The sequence below is a fragment of the Thermobia domestica genome, chromosome 13, assembly GCF_964235325.1.
Source record: "Thermobia domestica chromosome 13, izTheDome1.hap1.1, whole genome shotgun sequence".
Taxonomy (NCBI): domain Eukaryota; kingdom Metazoa; phylum Arthropoda; class Insecta; order Zygentoma; family Lepismatidae; genus Thermobia; species Thermobia domestica.
In genome coordinates this window covers 198,383,670-198,407,297 of record NC_137466.1, presented here as the reverse complement: position 1 = coordinate 198,407,297, position 23,628 = coordinate 198,383,670, and the positions used below count along the sequence as shown (strand labels likewise).

The 23,628-nt window shown below is 35.2% G+C and overlaps 1 protein-coding gene across 2 annotated transcripts; it reads left to right on the top strand.

The window, feature by feature from the left end:
• The first annotated feature begins 2,337 nt into the window (after positions 1–2,337).
• On the top strand, positions 2,338–21,679 carry LOC145668925 (venom serine carboxypeptidase-like). Of its 2 annotated transcripts, none has more exons than XM_081737207.1 (6): positions 2,338–2,487; positions 9,873–10,059; positions 10,918–11,064; positions 12,756–12,830; positions 14,095–14,261; positions 16,119–21,679. In XM_081737207.1, the coding sequence occupies exons 1-6, from the start codon at positions 2,419–2,421 to the stop codon at positions 16,659–16,661; spliced, it is 1,188 nt and encodes a 395-aa protein (XP_081593333.1). In that variant the 5' UTR covers positions 2,338–2,418; the 3' UTR covers positions 16,662–21,679. The 2 variants fall into 2 exon arrangements, with proteins under 2 accessions (XP_081593333.1, XP_081593332.1); XM_081737206.1 differs by lacking the exon at positions 2,338–2,487 and adding an exon at positions 2,766–3,116.
• Positions 21,680–23,628: the final 1,949 nt, after the last annotated feature.

Genomic DNA, 23,628 nt, shown 5'->3' with positions numbered 1-23,628 from the left:
GTCTTCCTAATGGCCGTTTTCCGATTGGTCTTCCAGTCAAGACTTTGAAAGCGTTTCTATTTATTTCATTCTAGCTACATGACCTGCCCACCTAAGCCTCCTAGACTTGATGACCCTAACAATGTTGGGTAAACCGTATAAATTATGTAGGTCTAGTTCCTCGTTGTGAAGTTTCCGCCATTCCCCATTCCCGCTCCTCTTCCCTTCCCGTTCCCCATTCCCATTCCCGAATATTCGTCTCAGGATCTTGTTCTCAAATACTTTTAGTCTACGTTCTTCCCTCAGAGTAAGCGACCATGTTTCGCAACCATACAGAACAACATGCATGATTGTCGTTTTATATATTTTAAGCTTCAAATTCCTCGACAGAATTCGCGACGACAAGAGATTTTGATTCTTTTGAACCGAATAGTAACACGAATTCCCTGCTTTTAATCGACATTTAACTTCTCCGTGAATATGATTTTCCTCTGTTAATATTGATCCTAGATATTTGAAACTATCCACTTCATCAAAAGTACGGTATTATTTAATATTTTAACGCTTCCATAATTTGCTGTATTCCGGTCCCGATGCACTTCCATGTATTTAGTTTTCTCTGCATTTGCTTCTAAACCCATGTCCCTGCAAGCGTTTAATAAGATCTCTGCATTTCTTTCTATTGTTCTCCTATCATCCGCTATTAAATTCACATCATCAGCATACGCCATAACTTGGTGAACACAATTTAACTCTACCCGGGTTCGATTCCCGGTGGGAGCTCATGTGGTTTGGATTCCACGTTAATCAGTAGGTCCACGTCTCATATAGCCTCGCTGCTGAAAAGGGACGTTAAACTCAAAATCACCTCACCTCACAATTTAACTCTAGGCCCTGGTTGCAATCTTTGATTTTCCTTATAGCGTATTCCAGAACAAAGTTGAATAATAATGCGACAACGCATCTCCTTGTTTCAGGCCATTTTCGACGTGAAAGCTCGTGGACAAAAATTTTCCTACCCGGACTTTACTTTGGGATTCACTTTAACATATCCTAATCAATCTAATTAGCTTTCTCGATATCCCAAGTTCTGTAAGAACGTTGGGTTAATACTAATACTAATACTAATAGCAATAGCAATAACAATAAGTCGAGTGGCTCGGTGGTTCAATGGTAGAGCGTCCATCTCTAGTGCGTGAGACCCCTAATTCAATCCCAGCTCTTAAGTGGGCTTTGTGGTAGACAATGGTAGCCTATTCATTCATCAGCATTGTATAGTAGAAGCTAAATGTATGAAGCGAATGAAATCCTATTTTAATCTAAAATACAAATGAAATTTTAAAGTGAAATTGACCTTTCTGCAATCGCAAAATACGAGTTTCTTAAGCAAATTTAAGCAAACATTTAAAGATGCCCTTTTTTCCTCTCCCATTTAATCTACAGAAGTAATTAGTACTACAACGTGTTGGCTTTTCCATGAGATAAATTAACGGTAACGAGTGACTTTCTGTTGTGAAGTAAAGTAAGAGTTACGCGTTACATTTTTAAAATATTCTTATTCAAGACTCCTAGCTTTTACCCAATATTCAGAAGCAGCTGGAGAAGAAATACACTAGATTTGGTGGGAAATGTTTAGATTGGCAACCTTGCGCATGATTTACATTCTTACGTAATCGACGGTCTACGAACTCTGCTCATCAGCGTTGCCAGACATACGGTCTTGACGGTACATATAAGAAAATTTGCTCTTCTCGTACGATATACGGTAATTTGCTATTGACCCATTTGACCCTACGCTTTATATACGATCTTACTCAAACTTTGTAGCAATATTTCATTTTTACGCAAAAAGTTATTATCTTCTATCATATTGTCTATGTCCCAATGACTACTCACTGCTTCACTGCCGTGTCGTGACAAAAAGCTGTAACTTTGGCGGAGCAGTTTTGCGAAAAAGAGCCGTAAAGTTTTCATCCGAAACTGTGATCTGTATCATGTAAAATCAGTGTAACTAGGCAATAATGGTCAACCAATCAATTTTCACCAAATTTAATCACACAACATGCATTTACGTAACATTACATGTAAAAACGTGTTTTCAAAGTCAAGATACAGTGGTTCTACACGATTCACATTTTCGGATGAAAACTTTACGGCTCTTTTTCGCAAAACTGCTCCGCCAAAGTTACAGCGTTTTGTCACGACACGGCAGTTCAGAACTCACTGCAACTCCGTGTAGTGGTGCTTTGGAAGCTGCATTTCCCTTTTGTCTTTCAGTTAAATCAGTGCACCAAAAGTGAAAAACCGACATAAGCTAATTATCAACAGTGAATGCATGCGTTTTAGTTAGTCAATGTGAAATACAATTAGTGTCAGTTTCACATTAAGTTACATTGCAGACAAGTCGTGTTGTGAATAGTTCGAAAACTGCAGGATATAATGTTGTTTCTTTGGAAGATGAAGATGATCATAACTTTATCTTTAATAAATAGCAAAAATAGCAAATCGGTAAGTGGTTTTCTTTTTTTTATTATTATTGTCATGCTACAAACTAATATTAATATTACATTTTAAAATGCTTGTAATTGTAATAATGCTCTATTACTTTTATTTATTCTTCCATAATTTCAAAGCCAACAATAAACATATCTACATAAGTAAAAAAAAAAAAGTGTGATAAAAAAAGAAAAGAAAAGAAAACAAATAGCGCTCTCATGTCACTGTAGATTTTCCGTAGAATAAAAAGATATATTCTTTCGCGCCTAAGATTTTTCTCTTTTGTGAGTCTGGCAACGCTGGTCACTTGCATGATACGATCATGTGTTTGTGTTGATGTTAGATGTGTTAACTATTGACGCGAAATGAACAAAATGAAAATTTTAATTCTAATTGTTGCTATTTACATTGGGGTTGTCGAAAGCTTCATAAATGTTTATCCAAAACATGTGGTGCGTCCTGTGACAGGTGATCCTGGACAACCTCTCTTTTTAACTCCTCTTATTGAAGCCGGTAAAATTCAAGAAGCTCAAAAGGCTGCTGAAGTACATAATATCGGCAGTTTTGTTAGCTATTCAGGCTACTTAACTGTCAATAAGGAGTATAATTCAAATTTATTTTTCTGGTTTTTCCCTGCAACGGTAAGTAATAGAACTTTTTAAAATATATATATATAATTGCAAGATGGATGTAACAACGCCTTTGTGCTACAGAGTAAATCCAGCATAACTTAGGGTACGATAAATTAGGTGGTGCAGTTATATTGAACGGATCGATATGTAAATTCATTGCGTATATACTAATTTTTGTGTAAGTCGTCTTTCATGTGTTAATCATTATTGGGATGTAGACTTGCATTCCTCTGTACAGATTTACATTACGGGCGTTGTCAGCGTATGTACACGTTAACTCGTCGTTACACGCACCCGCGGCAAATTGCCGCAGTTTTGCAAAAACACCTGCACTTTCCTTATTCTAAGACAATAGGGGCGGAGGGGCCGAGTTATCCCCTACCCACCCCACCTCTATCTGACCCTGACCGGGTTTGCCAGTCACGTGCATGGTTCTGGAGTGGAAGGGTGTGTATTGGTCACCGTGAGCAAATTGCTAACGGCGCGTGTAACCACGTAAAGATTGTTGTGAGCAGGCTGCTAACGGGCGTGTTCTAGTGTTAAGTGTTGTATTTTAACGGCCGTTTGCTCATTCTTTAAACTTATTGTTTGAAGAGTAGAACAACAGGTGGCACTGGTATTGTACAAAGCTGCAAAGAACAAGTATATGGTATTATTTTCCACATGGCAGGAGAACGATGAGATTTGTGAAAGTACAGATGATGCATGCAAACCATCAATTACCTTCTACAACAAAAACAAATGTGGTGTAGATGTCAGTGACGTCATGTAAAAATAGTATAGCGTATCGAGTGTATCAAATAGCTGGCCACTAACAATGTTCTTCTTTGAATGGAATGTTGGTGGAATAAATTCGTTTGTTATTTGGAAAGCCAACAACATGGGAGATAATGAGTTCAAGAAGCCTGCAAGAAAAGACTTCTTGAAATCACTTGGTCGACAGCTTATACGCAAAGAAGAATAGCTGCAAACTATCCAATCGCAAGGTCAATAAAGGACCGGCTAGTTGAGATATTTCAACTTCAGCCAATTAGACAAGAACCTCAAGCAGCACCTGATCAGCGAGGTCACAATAGACTTTGCTGTATCTGCCCTCGTAGAAAGAACAGGAAAACTACTGTTTTATGCATCAACGGCAACACTCCGAAATGCAAGGAACATAAGACCATCAAGCACAGACTGCACCGAGTGTGACCAAGGACTAGCTGCAAACGATAAGGAAGGAGAAGGTGACATGTAAATATACGTTCCAAATTTCACAGGACTAGTTTCATAACATCACTGTTCTAGTACATTAATGAGGTGTTTGTACATTTTTTTTTTTTGGTATTTGTAATAATAAAACGTGTGTCAATATGATGGAGAAAATTTCCTATAGCCCAAATAGCTAATGCGGCAATTTGCTCACAGCGCGTGTTCTGGCGTTACTTTGTAAATCCAAGAATGCAGCAATATGCTAACGTGGCGTGTTCTCGTGTAGTAATAGAAAATTCAAAAACTGTGGAAACATAACAAAAATTTTCTCAAAATCTTTAGGTTAATCTTTTTTAGGTAGTGAAAGTGTCTATAAAAAGCTAAGAAGCCAAAATTTCATAGAATAAATTTTTCACTCTCAATAAAAATGTAAAAATATTGAAATTAACTATCAAAACTTGCGTGAGCAAATTGCCGTCATGGCGTGTCCTCATGTTACAATTTGAGGGCGTGTACTGACGTGTTAAGAACTTTAGAGCCAAAGACACTAACCAACTTATACCAGGTGACTACTAAAAAGCACGAATACTATCTTAATCAGACAGGAGGGCCCGCGCGGGGGCTCAGTGGTAGAGTGTTCACCTCCGGTGCTTGGGGTCCCTGGTTCGATCCCAGCTCGCGCCGTGTGGACTTTGTGGTGGACAAACACCGTGCTCTTGGGTTTTCTCGAGATTCTCCCGTTTCCTCCCACTTTCTTCATTCCTAACCGGCATAATCGTGGGACGTTAAACTTAAAGATTTCAAGCGGCGAGGGGGTGCGTCCGTAGGGAGCAGGTGTGTCAGCAAAGTTGGGTGTACACAAGCAAGAATGATATAAAATTACTCATCTTACGTGTACGTTATTAAAGATTATAGGTAATAACCTGATCTGTTTTCATTGCTGCATACTTGTGTTCCAAAGTAACAGGCCTAACACATTACTATCGTAAATAAGACAAGTTAGAACATATATTGGTTCGTTTAGCCAGGATTTTGAAACGGGGGAAGGGGGGTTGACGTGAAATTCTGAAGGCTCAGGAGCTCAATCAATCTAAACTACTTTACTTTACTATCAACATATATTGGTTTGTTAGGACAATAAAATGAGGATATGTTGGTAAGTATTTTAATAAACTATGAAGGAATCTCGAGTAAAATAAAAAAACGTATTAAAAAAGATTTTACAATATTTACGCCCCTCTGTTTGTTCAAATATAACAATTTTCCTTTCATTATGTCCTCAACTACTATAGAAAGTACATACTCAATAATGTCTTGTAAAATATTTTACAATATCTGCGTTCCTTTTTCTGTTGAATCAAATGTTAACATAATTTACTTTCCACATTTTTGTTTTTATTATTCCGTCAACTACTGTCTGTTACAAATGACAAGTTAAAGGAGCAGTAGAAAATTGTTTTTAAAATAATGTTTGATCCTGCAAGGATGCGATGACGAAAAATTATGATAAAAAATATCCACGCTGTTAAAGAAAGGCACTGTGCTTTCCGAAGCTTGAAATCTCCCTGACTAGTAGCAGAAATTCTGAGAATTCTGTAACCTTTCTAGAAATTTCAAATTCCCTGACTCTTCCAGGATATCTTGCTCACATCGCCACCATTTATTGCAAGTAATACAAATCTCGTCATAAGAAAGAGTAACCAAAAGCTTCCTGTAGTTTTTTTATTTTTAACGTTGATCCTTCTTTTTCTCATTTCATTTTGTTTAATCCTTCCTTAATTTTTTTCATTTCTGGTCTCGAAGGAAGGGGGCTCCGTACCCACCGGACTTCTCCCCCCCCCTTCCTCCTTGGCTATGTGCTTGCTTGTGTAAATTATCAGTCGAGAGAAAACTCATTTTATAACTTAAAAGTCTGGGTTTATGACACGAAATATACGACTTACGTAGTATTTCGTTTTCCTTTTAGTCATGCGTAGGGCAAAAGCTTCTGTGGATATTAATATAGGATCAAATATTGGCAACCTTATCCACGAAGAAATTAAATGTCGACTAAAAGCAGAGAATTCGTGTTATTATTCAGTTCAAAATCTTTTGTCGTCGCGAATTCTGTCGAGGAGTGTGAAGCTTAAAATATATAAAACGATAATCATATCTGTTGTGCTGTATAGTTGCGGAACGTGGTCACTTATTCTGAGGGAAGAACGCAGACTGAAAATATTTAGAAATAAAATGCTGAGATGAATATTCGGACCCAAGAGAAACAAGAATGGGGAATGGCGGACCAAACATCGTTAGGGTCATCAACTTCAGGAGGCTCAGGTGGACAGATCATATAACCAGAATGGAAGAAAGTACGAACGCTTTCAAAGTTTTAACTAGAAATCCAATCGGAAAACGACCAGTAGAAAAACCTAGGCGCAGATAGGTGGACAATATTAAGATGGATCTCACAGAAATTGGAATACAAAGTAGAAACTAGATCCAGTTGGCTTGGGACAGAAGTCAATTGAGAGCTTTTGTGAATCCGGTATTGAACTTCCGGGTTTTATAGGCCATAGTTAGTCAGTTAGTAGAGCACAAAGATTTGTTAAAATGACAAAATTGCCTTATTTACTATAAAAGTAAATAACTTCTTTTTTTAAAAAAAACAATTATCAGTATTTCTCTTTATGATTGAGTAATATTGTAGTAGCAGTCTGTTAGTATTGATTCTTTGCTTTGTAGAAATGAAAAGATTACTTCTCTTCAAGGCTATAGAGCAGCAGGCAAGACCTACATTAAAAGAAAGAAAAAAGAATAAATAAATAAAAGTCAAGATTTGAACTTTATCTTTTCTGATAACAATACGATTACTAACAGACAGTATTTATGATAACGTAGTTTAAAGGGGATTTTCCATGTCTCGTATCATCGATAGCAATATGACTTAGCTATAACAAGACCTGAGAAGTTCCACAGTTGTCTGGTTTATTGAAGCGAAATTTTCAGCTTTCTACAAGTATAGATATCGGAAAACAATTTGATTTTTTTTTTTTTTTTGCCAATAGAATTTTTACGTATGATATATATTCATCCAAAATATGTAAATATACACCTGCTTGTATGGAATTTAACGTCTCTTTTTAGAATCGATGATATATATATATATATATATATATATATATATATATATATATATATATATATGTGTGTGTGTGTGTGTGAAATGTTATCTTTCGGTGCTGCAGCACGGGATTATCCGCCTTTGTTCCAATATACCTACTATATTCTTCTTTCGATCCCTTATTGGCATAATTCCCAGATGTTCTTGCACCTTATACGTAAGTTATCGTGCTCGTGGGTTTTCTCCGGGTTCTCCCGTTTCCTCCCACTTTCTTCATTCCACCATTTTCATTCATTTCTCATAATCAACTTCTCCTTTAGCTTAACCGGCATAACCGTGGGACGTAAAACTTAAAGATTTCATTTCGTTTTTTTTTTGGTACGTAAGTTCTAAGTTCCAATTATCAGCTTTTGATCCTTATTATAGCCTTTCCATTTTCACCTTCTCATCCTTCCTAGGCATCTTTATTGGTTCCTGAACTTCACTTTTTATTATTTGGCATAAGGTCGTTAGCCTAATTTCAGCGTCTAGCCTAAAGGACGAGAAGTTTTCTGTCAGGGTCGTCGTCTTCTAAAACTCCCGGTATAGTAGTCGACAAGGGATTTACCTACTAACTGGACACCCCTAGTTCGATACCAGTGAAGGCAAAATTTATTTTCTCGTTCTCTGCTCTTTTCAGTGGGGCTCAGTAGTTCAGATAACCCCTGTAAAATAAGTGCCTCGGGAAACCTGGGAACAAAGGTAGCTGAATCATGAAGCTTACTACGTAACAACCTCTATGCATCGAAATCGAATAAGCGTTGAAGTATTACGTCTACAAAGCATGTGGGATTTCAGGGCGTGTGTCAAATAGAGGGAGCACGTTTGCCTTTTAGCCTTTATAGATCCCTTACTGATTTCATCTGAAGACTACTGGTTGATCCATCCCGGAGAAGCTTTGATACCCACCATATCTGGTAGGCAAAGACAGCTGGTGGGAGTTCAGCCTCTCCCTCAGGTATATAAAATACGAACTAATATAATGGATCATTTTCACCCATCAATGTTTTCCAGTTAATTTTTCTTCCTGTATTTTAAGTGTTATAGTCGGATACTCTTCATCAGGGACACACAATGGATTAACCTCTTTTTGACTAAGATCTTATGTATATATAACATATCTTATTGTCAAAAAGAGGTAAAGCCATTATGTGTCCCGAGGAGAGTACCCTAGTATAACACTCAAAGTTGGCTGAGGAACATCAGTGGATAGGAGATCCGTTATATATATATATATTCTCTGATATACACTCGATAAGTAATTACGAATTGATAGTTTAATTTGGTCTCTCCGAGAATCGAGGCAAGGATCATGCAAATAGAAAGGTTACACAACCTTTGTATTTCTCAAAACATTATCTTATTAGTAAAACGTGTACATCTAGCACTATTTCTGAATATGTCACGTAAATACTTTTCACATTGTAATCATCAAATTTTCGAAACTTTACTGAATCCATTGTTTGAGAATGAGAGGGGTGGAGTAATGATAGATCAGAAGGAATGTATTTCTTGAACAAATTAAGGAGGAAAATAGATGCAATAATTGTTATATAGTAAAAAGAGATACACAAATCTTTGAAAAAAAGATCTAATGAGTCAGAATTCGCAAAATCGAATTGATTTTTTATTTCATTGCCAACCATTTCACAGAATTACGGGATATTATGAAAATAATAGTAACGAAGAATTATTTTAAAATCGTCATCAATATTAAAAATAAAATCATCATCTTACAAGAGCTGTTTCACGAATTATGAAATGTTAACAGACGTATGAGTAATCACTTGTAGATGCGAGGATAAATTCATAGGTATGATAAAATGCGATATTAAGGTCAAGAGCAAGAAGAGTTCAGAATGTAGAAAACAATGATATAACAATTTTAAGTTTATCAAAACATTTATTTGCAAAGAAAGAAAATTTGCAAAGTCAGCGTCATGTAGTGATCGAAAAAAAAAAAAAGAATATTTTAAGATTCCATAAAATACTTTTTTTTTTTTTTTTGCTTTATATAACAAATAGAAGAAATATACATTCGAATAGTCATATAAGGACCAAAGATAATCTTCCTCTGAATAGAGACCACCAAGAGAACTTTGAGAACTGGCAGCTTTAACACAAAAGCTGTTCTCTATTGTCATAAGATTTTTTTTTTTTTTTTTTTTAATTCTCCACAGTAACATAAATTTTAAATTTTTGGCATTATTTAAATATTGGTCATAACCTGAAAGACCTAGCATTAGACATCGGGACGATTGTTATAGCAAGAGTTTAAAAATGTGATGCATTACAATGTAAACGGGACTTGAAAGGTGGGTGCAGAAATACTGTCATTCGAAATCCAATGCGTGTTAAAATGTTTTTAAATACGTATATTTTTAGGTTTCTAATCATGATTTTTTTTCCTTTCTTTTGATTTTCTGTAGCACAGTCCAATATCATCTTCCCCAGTTGTTCTTTGGCTGCAGGGAGGTCCTGGGGCATCGTCACTGTATGGTTTGTTCGCTGAAAATGGCCCGTTTGCACTGACGAAAGATCTGAAATTAAAACCGAGAAAATATGCTTGGACGCTGATGCATTCAGTGCTTTACATTGACAATCCAGTAGGAACAGGTAAGTTAAAATGAATAGAGAAAGAACCATTTTTAGTAATAGGTTATGATGAAATAAACGTAGCAAGGGTTAGTTGCAGAGTACGCTGTCATTTGTTTACTCAGTGAGACAGTAGTTGCGTGCTACATGACAACGTACGTGATTGTTATGAAAGTGACTGGGTTCAGTTGTTGCTATAATTACGTATCATCATTGGAATCAAAACATATTTCAGTTTCCCAATACATTTTATTGACGAAGTCAGTGGACTTGGGTTATTTTGTCGGATAATTGAAAGCCAAATGATAAGGCAGTTGTATGTATAAAACATTTTCATGTTTTTAACCTGATATAAAATTGATAAATAGAACATATTGAATTGCCGCTGGAGCGTAAGGAACATATTTGAAATTCTAATAAAAATTACTAACCTTGTACGTATTCATATAGCGACCAGGATTTTTCAGTTAGTAAATATTTCGGAGAAATTCCTCGATTGCCATTCATCAGAATTGGAAAACAGGTTTTATATCATGGTGTCATTCATAAAGTTAAAAATGTCTCTCTAAAGCGAAACAGATGTAGGTCTGTGTCGATATTAAATAAAACTTCCGAAGCCGATAACAAACGAGACAAGACAAGATGTAATAAAAAAGCATCATTCCGTTAATCAGCTACTTAATTTGGATACTCAGACGAGTTTTAAAATTAATCTATGTTCCCTCTCCATTCAGAACAAGGTTTCAGCACGTACCAGCCTACTGCTTTGAAAAGGAAGATATTTGTAAGTTTTGTATTGATTCGTGAAAAATCTGGTCATCGCAGAGTATTATAAGATGAGTTTTTAGTGCCTGTTTAATTATTATTTTATTTTTGCAGGTTTCAGTTTCACTGAACACGAAAACGGTTATGCTCGCAATGAAACTGCGGTTGGACGAGATCTCTACAATGCTCTTGTACAATTTTTTACATTGTTTCCGCATCTTCAGAAAAATCAATTCTATGTAACTGGGGAGTCCTATGCAGGTAAGTTCTTCTTTTGTTCCTTTATTTGTTTTGATGTATCGTAGCAATAAGTATTTTACCAGCAGTGGTGGTTTCAGAATTCTACAAAAGGTAAGTCAAATGAGTAATGGTGACAAAACCAGCGTAAAACTTTTCGTGAAATCACCACACATACACCCTCTTTCCTTCCGGATTTGGTGCCTCCAGTGATTTTTTTTTATTTTGAAGGCATTCATTAAATTCTGATACGAGGTCTAATATTACAGCAAAAATAATAAATTTGCCATAGGATAATAATCATACGAGCAGAAAAATTCATGCCATTCAAGAAGTAAAAAGCAATTGATATTACCAATGCTACTCAACCTATTTCTTTTATATTATTTTATATTTTTTTTTCAATTTAATTCCTCAATTGATTCTGTAAAAATCATTTACCTACATCCACTAATACGAGGATGATTCAGAAAGATTTTTCTTGTCGCTGGCGAATAATTGTGGTGGCTGCTGGCGACACCATTGCCGAACTGCTGCTTCCACCTCCGCGTCACAACTATAGCGTTCACCCTTACGTTTGAGGAAGAGCCCAAAGTCGCAGGGTGCAAGATCCGGTGTATAGGCAGGGTGAGACAATGTCAACAACACTGCTAGCAGATGAGACAAGTTAATTTTTTTGGCGGAAGAGAGGACATGTGGCGGTACTCCATCGACTGACGCTTCGTTTCCGGGTCATAATAGTGTATCCACGATTCATCGCCGGTGATGAATGTTCCTGGGTGCCCAACCTTCCGCAGTCAGAAATACAATGACAGACCCCTGGCTCAACCCGGGCGTCACCGCTGAATACCATGGATTGTTCTATTACTCTGGAACGAGAAGAGATAGGAAGGTGAAACAAGTGACATTCTATAGCATAAACATGAGTGCATGAATGATAAATAGTTCAGAATGTTTGCAGTACTATTGGTCAAGTAGTGGGCTTGGAGGCATCACTTTCTGAATCATCCACATATATGTACTCATTAACAGTTTAATTCACAGAAAAAAGTTAAGTAATGTAAAATAAGGTTAATTAGCTTTAGTTCTCGTGTATTTATAAGCTTAATATGTACTTACTTTAAAAACAGGGACACGATAATATTTTCATGGTGCAATGAAATTCAAATATACATTCGATTTCGATCGTTTGTGACGCAAATGTGTAATTCATTCGATCATTCATTTTTGAGCAGCAAAACGTAGAAGTACTGTTTAACGTAGGATCTGAATCACTACCGGGAAGCGAATCCTGATATCCCATGGTAAAGACGCATTTGTTAACCCAGGGATGCAAATAAGCAACAAAATTTTATTAGCCCAAGAAAAAAGCTACTAGCCCACATCGCACAATAAGAATCATTTACTTACCTTCGGGTTAATATTAAATACTCGCCCGCACGGATGAACCACTCGCTCCGGGTGAGTGGTTATTTTCATCTCTGTGTTAACCATATATCCACGAGGAAGCTTCAAAATACGCGTGAAGTTTCGTAGGCCTAAGTCTAACAGGAATTGAACTTAACGATTCTCTGTGAGTGTTCTTTGCTCTAAACATATTCTAGGTTGACCAGATTTAGAAAACAAATAAAAAATAACAATAATAATAACTTTTGAATATCGATTCTGTTATATAATCTATATCTTCTATGATTGTTTTCTTTTTCTTCTTCTAGGTAAATATGTTCCGGCTGTGTCATATACAATTCATGAAGAAAATCCAACAGCAAAGCTTAAGATTAACTTCCAAGGTAAACTGATTAATAGAATAAACGTATTATTAGAAACCTGTAACAACTTGAGTCAAGTTAAAACTTGTCATGTCATATTTTGCTGCCATTTAATTTTGCTGAAATTGTGGTCTTCGTGTAAAAGATTAGATTAACGGAAGTACTTGATAATATAATCTCTGCGTTAAAACAGTCTTTAAATTCGCGATAGTTCTCGAATCCCCCTCCCCTTTAGTCGACCCTAAATAAAATTTTCCAAAATCAACACTAATGGAATCACCTTGCACCCGAAAACGGTATATTGACTATATTTCAAGGAAGTTGTTAGGCCTCCCCGAAGTGAATTTTGTCCCTAAAGTAACTTTTCCCAAACTCAGTAGCTGTAATGCGATTTCCACCACACTGCAAAATGATATATTCAGTTCAATAGTTGTTTGCCAAAGTCATTAGGCCATTGCGAAAAGAGATATCACTGTCTCTCGTAAATGAGTTTTTGTCAAATCACTTTCTCGCATCCGAAAACTGAAGATTCATATCGTTAGGGAGTAAAAAGGATTAAATGAAGAGGTATATAAGTTCACTTATCAGTGTGTTACAGAATCACTTTTTGTGTCAAACAAAAGGATTGTAAAGAGAACTTTGTGTTTAAAATATCTAAGCTGTTATTTTAATATTATTGTTATGTTGTATTTTCATTTGAATTTATAGTATTTGTATAATCGCATTCACTGCACTAATTTTAAAAAAATCTCAAAACCAAATACAGTAACACTAGAAATTATTACCATATTTCTGTCATGTATAAACAGCACTTTTTCCAAACTATATAATCAAAATTAAGGACGCGAATAGTAGGAAACACGTACGTCCAACTACACCACAGTACTACGTACGTACGTATGAACTTGAATCACGAGTTTTCCTTGTTATTTGGTTAATGTTGACTCTCAACCTATCAGGTTGAAATATTTAGTATGGTTATTGGGGTTTTTAAGGAAGAATGTCAATGAAAAAAAAAAAAAAAGCTATTATGTTCATTTTAAACTGCAAGTTATAAATTAAACAATGAACAACCGTGGCTACGCACTTGTGTATGTAGAAGTACAGGTTACATGATTTGATTTTTAGGCAACGTAAACACGCGTCTAAAATTGTAGGCAGCGTATATAAAGGTGCTTATAAAAAAAGGAGTAATAGTGAAGCCATTCATAAATTTTGTATTGCATGCCTTTAGTTTACGTTCATTACTTTATAATGTATGATAGTCTTCCTTCTATTCCAACAGGCATGGCCATTGGAAATGGTCTCAGTGATCCAGAGCATATGCTGAAGTATGGCGATTATCTGTATCAACTTGGTCTCATTGATATCAATGATAGAGAAATATTCCATCAACAAGAAGCTGAAGGTGTAAAATATATAGAAGAGAAGCAGTGGGACAAAGCATTTGATGTAAGTGGGCTCTTTATTTTATGTGTTCATTTAATTTTTACACTTTATCTAAAATCTATCGAAAAAATACTATAATATTACTGAACGTAAAGACAAGTACGTTGATATTAATAATTGTATAATTTGTAGTATACGTCTAGAAAGCTCTCGATACGCTGGTTAGCCATAGGACGACGCGGCGCGCTGACCACACGTTTGCTCCTAGGCTAGATGTAGTTCCACCACTCGCTAACAGATGGCGTGGAGCGGTCGGTTTGGTATAACTTGTAATGACATTGTTAAAACACTTGTGTGCATAATAACTGTATGTTACGTTTTGCTTCACTAAGTTCGTAAATAAATAAATAAAAGTTATGTTTTTGTACAAATGTGTTGATAATGACTTCTCTGTTCTATCTATACTTCAAGTGCTTTTCCTTGCATTGTAAGTAAATTAATTACATTAAATAAACACCAGTATTCGAAAATTTCCTTTATCGTCCCTTCAAAGTCCAACTCTTCAAAAAAAAATATATATATATATTGAGTGCGACACATTAGTCAATCCAATAAACTTTTAAAATAAAAACTCCATTCACTCTTTGAGGAATTTGAATTTCGAAAGTTTTGTTTAAAAATATGATCGAAGTTTCCACTTTGTTTGCTATAATTATATATATATATATATATATATATATATATATATATATATATATATGATTTAATTCTTTTAAAGGCAGAAATTTTAAGGAGATTGTTCCTTCTGCATTGAATACACAAAGATGTATTATGTGTCGTATACCACGTGATAGAACATGCAAAATTAAAGGGGGGAGGGTAGTTCAAATGAATATGGGCATTTGTGGCTTGTTAGGAGTTATGCCTATCTAAAACCTCTCTCTCTCAAGTTGTTAAGAATACATATCTCTGAAATTTTACTAAACAACTCGCTGAGCAAAGACATATTGTTTTTTTTAAACACTGATAACGTGTAACCGTTTTGCCAGCAACCCAGTATCGCTTCTTCAGACACTGTCTGTCTGATGAAACCAATATTGATGATGAAACGATTACACGTTATTAGTTTTTAAATAAAAAAAAAGTATAATTATTTTTTCATACATTCTAATAACACGCTCAAAAATTCTAGTTATCACTCTACATAAGTAGAATGATAACCTTCTACATAAGTAAGTTTATGCAATTCCTGAATACTGCTTACACTTCTGAGCTTTCGACTCTCACCTGGAATCTTGGTCACGGATGATAAAAACAGGATAAGAAACAAATAAATAAAACAGGGTAAAAGGAACGGACTTACGAGAGTAAAGCAGTGATAGCAACACTTTGTCAAAACCAAAGATCACACATCAAATAAACCCCGCCATATTGCAACCCATGTTTCCATCATTGACATGTGGTCTTTGGTTTGGACGCAAGGTCATTAGCACTGCTCTACCCTGGTAAGTGCGTTCCTTTTATTTTCCTGATGATTTTATATTTTTCCTTTTCTTGTTTTTATCCTCCGTGACCATTCAGGTTACTCTTGTCATATCTGATTTGGCCTGCAGAATTCCCAGATTTAAGTCAGATTGCAAATTTATGAAACTCAGAAATAGGCATCTCTACACTTTACTGGTACTGCTGTATCTGCTGATGAGTAAATGTATTCACACCAATTAGCCATACCTACAACATTCTGTAGAGCTATTTCCAAATAGAAAATAGGCAGTTATCCAGGTCAGAGGCGGTATTACCTAATGTTAGGTAAGTTCTATTGGGATGACTAAATTTTTGTCCGGGTTAGTTACCTTTCTAAATATAAATTAATTATTAATATTTATAAATATATTAATATAAATTTTCTTCCATTGACAGGTTTTTGATAGACTTCTGAATGGAGATTTAACTCAGGTACATTCCTATTTCTACAATATGACAGGATTTACCTTTTACTTCAACTATCTTCATAATAATGAACCAGTGATTTCGGGTGATTATGCAGAGTTTCTTCAGAAAGAGGATACTCGAAGAGCTATCCATGTTGGAAGTAAACCTTTCAATAACGGTACAGCCGTGGAACAACATCTGAAAGAGGATGTGATGCAGTCTGTAAAGAGCTGGGTTGAAGCCTTACTCGAACATTACCGTGTTCTAATTTACAACGGACAGTTGGATATTATAGTGGCGTATCCACTTACCTTGAACTATCTTCAGGTGTTAGAGTGGAGCGCAGCAGAGAAATATAAAACAGCCAAACGTCACAAGTGGTATGTAGGGAATGAATTAGCAGGTTATTCTAAAACAGCGGGTAGATTAACAGAAGTTCTTGTCCGAGATGCGGGTCATATGGTTCCTGCTGATCAACCCAAGTGGGCTTTAGATCTCATTCATAGATTCACTTCCAATAAGCCATTTTAAAGTTTGTCAGATTAAAGTAATTGGATTGATTTATATCGGTTTAATTTCTGGTAAATGTTGGGTTAACATTACCTTTCATTCTAGTGTATTGTCTGTTCGAAGTTATGTACATAGTCTTGTAGTCAATTGAGATTTTAAGCATTTTGTACAGTTCTTTTCAGTTAACTTCGGTGGGGTCAGAGATATGCTGCTCATTGATGCGTAGCAGTTGCTTTGTTTTGCCCATGAAATATTGAGAGATTCTTGTATGAAATGTATAGGTGAATGTATTGACATCCGACGTTACGAATTCAATGAAGAAACCGGAGATATGGGCATGTATGTATTGTGACTACTTAGGGGCAGAGCTATGAATGGGTGCTTATGATTGGCTGAGGGATGCTGGCTCCTGATTGGCTGTTGTCAGGACAAGCAGAGCATAGGATAGAGCTTGGACACAATTGATTTTACAAATACCATCATAGTAGCCAAGTGCAGCTATTTTTGGGACAGAACAATAAAGGAAGCCATAGCTATCTCACGGGAAAGGAACAATGTCAACAGAGACTGGGTTTCAACTGAACCCTATCTGGTCGGCTCTTTTCAGAAACAAAAAACAGAAAATGAACAAAACCATTTCTCGTAGCCATAACAACAACCAATCAGGAGCCAGCATTTCCTCAGCCAATCACAAGCTTCTATTTCATAGCTCTGCCCCTAATTAGTCACTATATATACATGCTCACATCTCCGATCTCTCCATTATAATCCCTGAAGACGAATGCGATGTATGCATTGGAAATGTCGGATGTCATTACATTCACCTGGCTGATAGACTGAAAAGACTTACTAAAATTGCGTTGGAAAAAATCTTTCTTCATCAAATATGTACTAATCGACTAAGCATTGACGATATTGCCGTCAACTCCGGTGGAAACAAAAATTTACAGTTATACTGCTGAAGGATGCTGAGTTCATGTAAGTAGTCTACAGCTACAGTTCCCGTCTTATTCCTATAGAGGTGCTGGCGACCATAGTTGAGATCTGAATCGTTACCATTCCTTATCCTAACAACAGTGGATAATTATGTACATATTACTGTACTTACAACGCGTTTCATTTAAAAATTTCGTATTATAATTAAGCGCATATTCGTGTAAGTATTTGGTTCTTTAGTGGATCGGGGAATGTGGAAAATAAATAAATCAAGCGAATAGACATTAAATTTGCCGCAGTTACAGAAGCATATCGAAATTGATTTTACTGTCTTATCACACGACATACTTCTTAAAATGAATATACACCCTTTTGCTTTGTTTATTCTTATAATGCAGGGGAATAAAAAGATAATTACTGAAAAATTATCAATTTAGTTAAGTGTACTAATAAGGATTGTTGAAATAATTACAAAACGATATATGTGTTTTAGTCTCGTGAAGCAAGACTGACCAAATAGTAAATTCCATGCTGGAAAGTGATAAGCAAATAACTTTTTGCTATTTTTTTTATATCCTATTCTCTCCAGATTAGGATACTGTTCTCATTTTTCCATTTCTACTGTGAAAAATTCTCGAAAATTAACTGATCAGAATTATAGTTGTATGTAGTTTTATTTTTTATTTATGTTTTTCAGAACTTGTATATTTTGACAGTTTAAAACATTTGTTTTCTTGCCGTTAATTCTTGCATTTTTGATGTGTTGGTAATTTTATTGCTATTATTTCTTTCTGTAATAATTTGACATTTAAGACAAAGGAAAGTCAATATTCTTTATTATTATTATGTGTCATATATGTTTACAGTTCGTGACTTTGTATTTTTAAGATTTTTTTTTTCAAGAAGAAGAAACCAAAGAACAAAAATATCGTTCATTTGCAGGAGGCTGATATAAATTACATTTTATGAATTTTTTTAATGAAGTATATGCAGAAAGTGGGTATATCTCTTTAATTTAGTTCAGTGATGCTTTGTGGAAATCTCTATCTGAAGAAATTTTGGAAACCATATTGTGTCATTCTTCCCTCAAAATGTGCACAGGATATAATCCTTTTTCTTTTTTTTTCTTCATATAATTCTTGTTATAGTTTCGAATATTGTACTTTATTTAACATAATCTGTACGGGAACTTGTCTTGTGTTACATACTAAAAGAATTAGGAAATATATATATAATGATTAACTGTATCATGTAATATAAAGCTACAAAGTACGTAAGTGGCAAGGTTAGGCTAAGTAATATTTATTTATATTCCTAAACAAGGTAGTAGCTACTCAGCTCTCTCTTATTGGATAATACAGCATCTTAAGTAAATACATAGTTGTAAATATTATTAAAAGGGGGAAAGAGATTTACTTGCTTCGTTTAATCTAGTACAACACGAGGCCTGTCGGAAAGTATCCGACCATAATCTCGGAAAACCAATACATTCACTTGGCATTTTCTTCATCATAATCGCCATCAAACTAGTTCTCTCCTGCTTCCACACACTGAGTTTGGTGCTCTTTTCACTGCTCGAAAAAGGCCTGAACCACCTCACTGAGATGTGTTACGAATGCAGCCGCCGCGTTGTTCTAAATCTCCTCTCGGATACGAAAGCGAGTTTCTGTCTGGTACTTCTTGAATTCACGAACAGACAAAAGTCTCACGAGGCTATACCCGGAGAGTAAGGAGGTTGACGAAACATCGAAATCTTGTGCTGTGCCGAAAAGGACAATCACTTGAGTTGCATGAATGGAATCATTATCCTAGTACAGTCTTCGGGCTTTAAAATCCACATGTCGGTCATTTTTGACAAAGAGCGTTATGTAAACGACAGAAAATATCTAAAGAGAAGTCCTTTAAAGGTGTGGGTCCTCCCTGGCAACCTAGGAAAACAATCGACATTGGTTTGATTTTTTTTTTACGCAGCTGGCGATCTTTTCTGGGTCTTCGCGCGCTTTGTCAGGCCTTGGCGAGGTTGGGTGTACCCACGGAGTCGGTTGTGACTTCGTTCTCGTGTCCTATTGTACACCCCATATCTTTAACATTTTAACCGCGCCGAGATCACAGAAGAACATCCATCATAACCATTCCTCCACAATAGAAGATACAAATGAAAGTAATGCCATCTGAAGGCCAAAGACATCATAGACCCCTCTTCCACGACGCAAAATTTTCCCAACCTACGCCTAGTTTTCTTAAACAAAGGAGGTCGGATACTTTTTCGACAAGCTTATTATATTTAATTTGATTGTATGTATTAAGAAATGTTTTTGTGCAACTTCAATCAAGAATCTTGCCTTTTACAAATTTGTGAATATTGTATAATACTTATTTTTTTTTTTTCTTTTTTACTTTGTTAAAACCAGATATTTAGTGTTGCGTAGTCTACTTTTGCAATCGGTCGTAATGTTTTGTATTTTGAATGCCACGTTCCTTTTATACTCATTTTCTCAAAATATAATGCCGAAGATAAATGGTAATGGAGGTAGATGGAAGTATAAAGACGCAAGATGTAATGAATATTTGAATAGTTTGGTAAGATTTTTTTTAGGGGGGGTTGGGGGGTTGGAGAGGACTGAAGATTGAGTGCATGCTTCGTAAGAGCGATTTAATATTTTAAAAGATAACATCTTATCTTACATCCTTATAATGAACTATAAAACATACGGTTTGAAGGCTTCAGCAAATCCATGTTCGTAAAAGACATGTTTTTTTTTTTGTATATATTGCCCACACTACTGTTATTGATTTCGTATTTACATCACTCTTCTAGCAAATGAGCGATATATTGGGTGTCTTAAACTAGTGGAAAGAAATGGTTTATACGGGAATAGAACTTTTTGTGTTAAAATGAACTGACAATCTTGGGTGACCATTTATTTTAACTGGTATTTAAGTATAGAGCTTGTATCTGTGAAGAATTTTTCTACTTAATATTTGTGTTTAATTATTTATTGATAGCATTTTTGCTTGGTTGAACAGTACTTGTGTATGTGATCTGACGTCACGCGAAAAACGCCGTAGTGTATGGTCTTTCTTGCATTTAGAACATAAGTACTGAACACAATAATAATATCTGCTTTGTATTATTATCATCTGTGTGAAGAAGTGCGTATTTGGACCTGGATCTTCGGCGTACCGTGCCTCTGTTTTAACCACTACACTACCCAGTTCACTCCCTAAACAGCCATACACTCTCTTACTCTTGAAGTTGGTATTCTTTCAGAAACCATGTGGTTTGAGTAAAAGAACACCGACTTCATGAATGAGAGAGCGTATGGCTATTCAGGGAACGGACTGGGTAGCTTAGTGATTAACGCCACGGCACTGTACGCCGAAGACCCCAGGTTCAAATCCCGGTTCAGTCTTGCACTCTTTCAGTCTTCGTGTATCATTGAATTCGCATCTATGGAAAAGTTTGTGTGTTAAAAATCGGTCGTTTACTTCTTTAATTAATATAATTAAAATTCTGTTTTATTTTTTAAGTATCCAGTATGGATCTCTGTATATAAACTCAACTTTCTGTTGGTCAGAGTTGCATCTATGATTGTCATTGGTGGTGATTCAGTTTGCAGTGACAACTTCAGGATTTATCCAAAGAATATATTTTTATTAATGTATTTCTTACTTGAATAGCTGATAGTGTGATTGTTTTGGTCAATTCGAGAAAAAAGTGGAATAATTGTGAGAAGAGAATACATATTTAGAGATCTTGTATTTTGTAAAATGATTTTATAAACAATTCCTTTATTTCGTTTTATAATTTCTTATTGACACTAGTTCTCTCTAGCAATGAAAAGTAAAATCGCTCCAAGATCTAAGATAAAAGTTACTGAGTAGCTGTGTGTTCAGTACTTGTAATTTTTGTGCACATGACTACAAATTTGATCTGTAGGACTTATGTAGTTCGAATTCAGCGTTAAACTGTTGGTCTGTTTTCACTCAAAATTGGTGCTGAAACAGACGGTAAATTTCCTGTGATGGAACAAAACTGTTCTAAAATTGTGATGATATATGTAAGAGAAATTTTGTTTAAAATAAAAAATTGAAAAATTCAATTATCAAGTTTCTTTCTTTAAATCTACCTTTTGATTACGTTCTTGGTAATTCTATTTCTCAAATCATGGTTTGATATTGCATGTGCAGTCGCTGGCAAACCTGTATTTTTTCTAAGCGTGTTGTTTCAATAAATTTCGAGCAATGGGCCCACTTTATTTCTTATAAACCTGTTTTTTTCTTTACATTAAGGTTGGTTTAACACTTTAACCGAAACATGGGTCTCTGAGACCCAGTGATAAATTTTAAAACACAGTGGTGGTATCCCTGGTTGCTGGTGAAAGTTTAAGTTTATTTGGCTCTTTTATTTTAAACTTTCATATACCATGTATATAAAAAAGAACCTTAAATACATTTCAAAGTAAATGTATTACGAAATTAGCTTAGAGGTCTCTGAGACCTTCTATTTCTGATAACGTTCCTAAAACTAATGTTTCGGTTAAAGTGTTAAAGAGACAAGTTTTGCCGATAGATGTCACTACAATCTTCTTATCTCTCTCGTGTATTTTTTACCTTTCACAAAAATTTACAATTTCTTTTACAAAATTCAAGCTAGAAACTTCAATTTTTTAGAGAAAGAACTTCGTAACCTATCAAAAGCAACAATCCGTGCCGATTTTTTATTAAGAATTTTCTTCATTGTTGAAATTGAATATCCAAATCTTTAACCATATATTGTTTCAACAATGAAGAAAATTCGAAATAAAAAATCGGCACGGTTTGTTGCCTTCGATATCCCCAAATATACGCACATTCTTTCATTCGAAAGTATTTTTAATAACGATTTGACAGAATAATATTATTTAAGTTTATGTTCTTGATATGATGTCTAATATATTGTTTTCTGTCAGTTGAAGAGAAACATGAAAACAATAATGAAAATGTAAAAGTTACTCTTTACTTCCTTCCAACTCGTTCCTCTTCTCCGGTGAAGCATTTAGCGATAGCGCTTATAGCTTACTTCCTTTTGTGTTGTGTGATAGTATTTTCATTATATATATAATATGTTTCGATGCTTTCATTTCTCTTTGACACTGGACGAGCTATGACTGCTATATGTGCACAACTCGCCTGTATTATTGAAAGTCGATGGTCAGAGTAACTCCTGATTGCTTGGCAGGCACATGCGTCATTTTGCTTCCTCCCTGTGAGCACATTACAATGGAACGTTAAAAACGGTAAGATCTTTTTTTGATTACCTTATATATTGATGTTGATCCATATTTAAACAAGATGTACAGAACAATTTTACGTAGTATCGTAAAATAACAATAATAATAAAAAAAAACTATATTAGGTAAGCTTCCAGCTAAATGAAGGTTGGCAAATCACTTCGGAAAGAATCTAGGGCAAGAAGATCCTCTTTTAACACCAGTGGCGTATTTAGGGGGGCTTCCGGGCTTAAGCCCCCCCGAAATCTTACTATAGTGAAGTATATGAAATATCTTGCAGAATTTTCACATTTTCAGGCAAAGCCCCTCCCGAAAGTTAGCAAATCCCCCCCCGAAACAAAATCGTAAATACACCACTATATATATATATATATATATATATATATATATATATATATATATATATATATTACCGAACTTACGCAATTTGCTAATGCCATTAATGATTACTTGGCCAAATTAGTAGAAAAGTTTATAACTAATAACTTAAACAAAAAAAATCTACAAACAATATGTACAGTCTTGTCCAAAATGACCTGGCCACTCACCTATTTCAGGACTTTTTTTTTTTTTTACGTACAGTTTGAATTGATTCAATCAAATGTGGATTTCTGTGGCCAATTAAAGTCTTTAGTAAAAGCTAATTATCAGAATATAACCTTTCAAACTTAAAAAAAAAGTTGGTGGCCAAGATTTAAAAAAAAAAAAAACTGTACAGAGGCTAAGTTAATGTTACTAGACGTCGCCGTTTCCTCTGAAGTGTCTACGGATTTACAAAT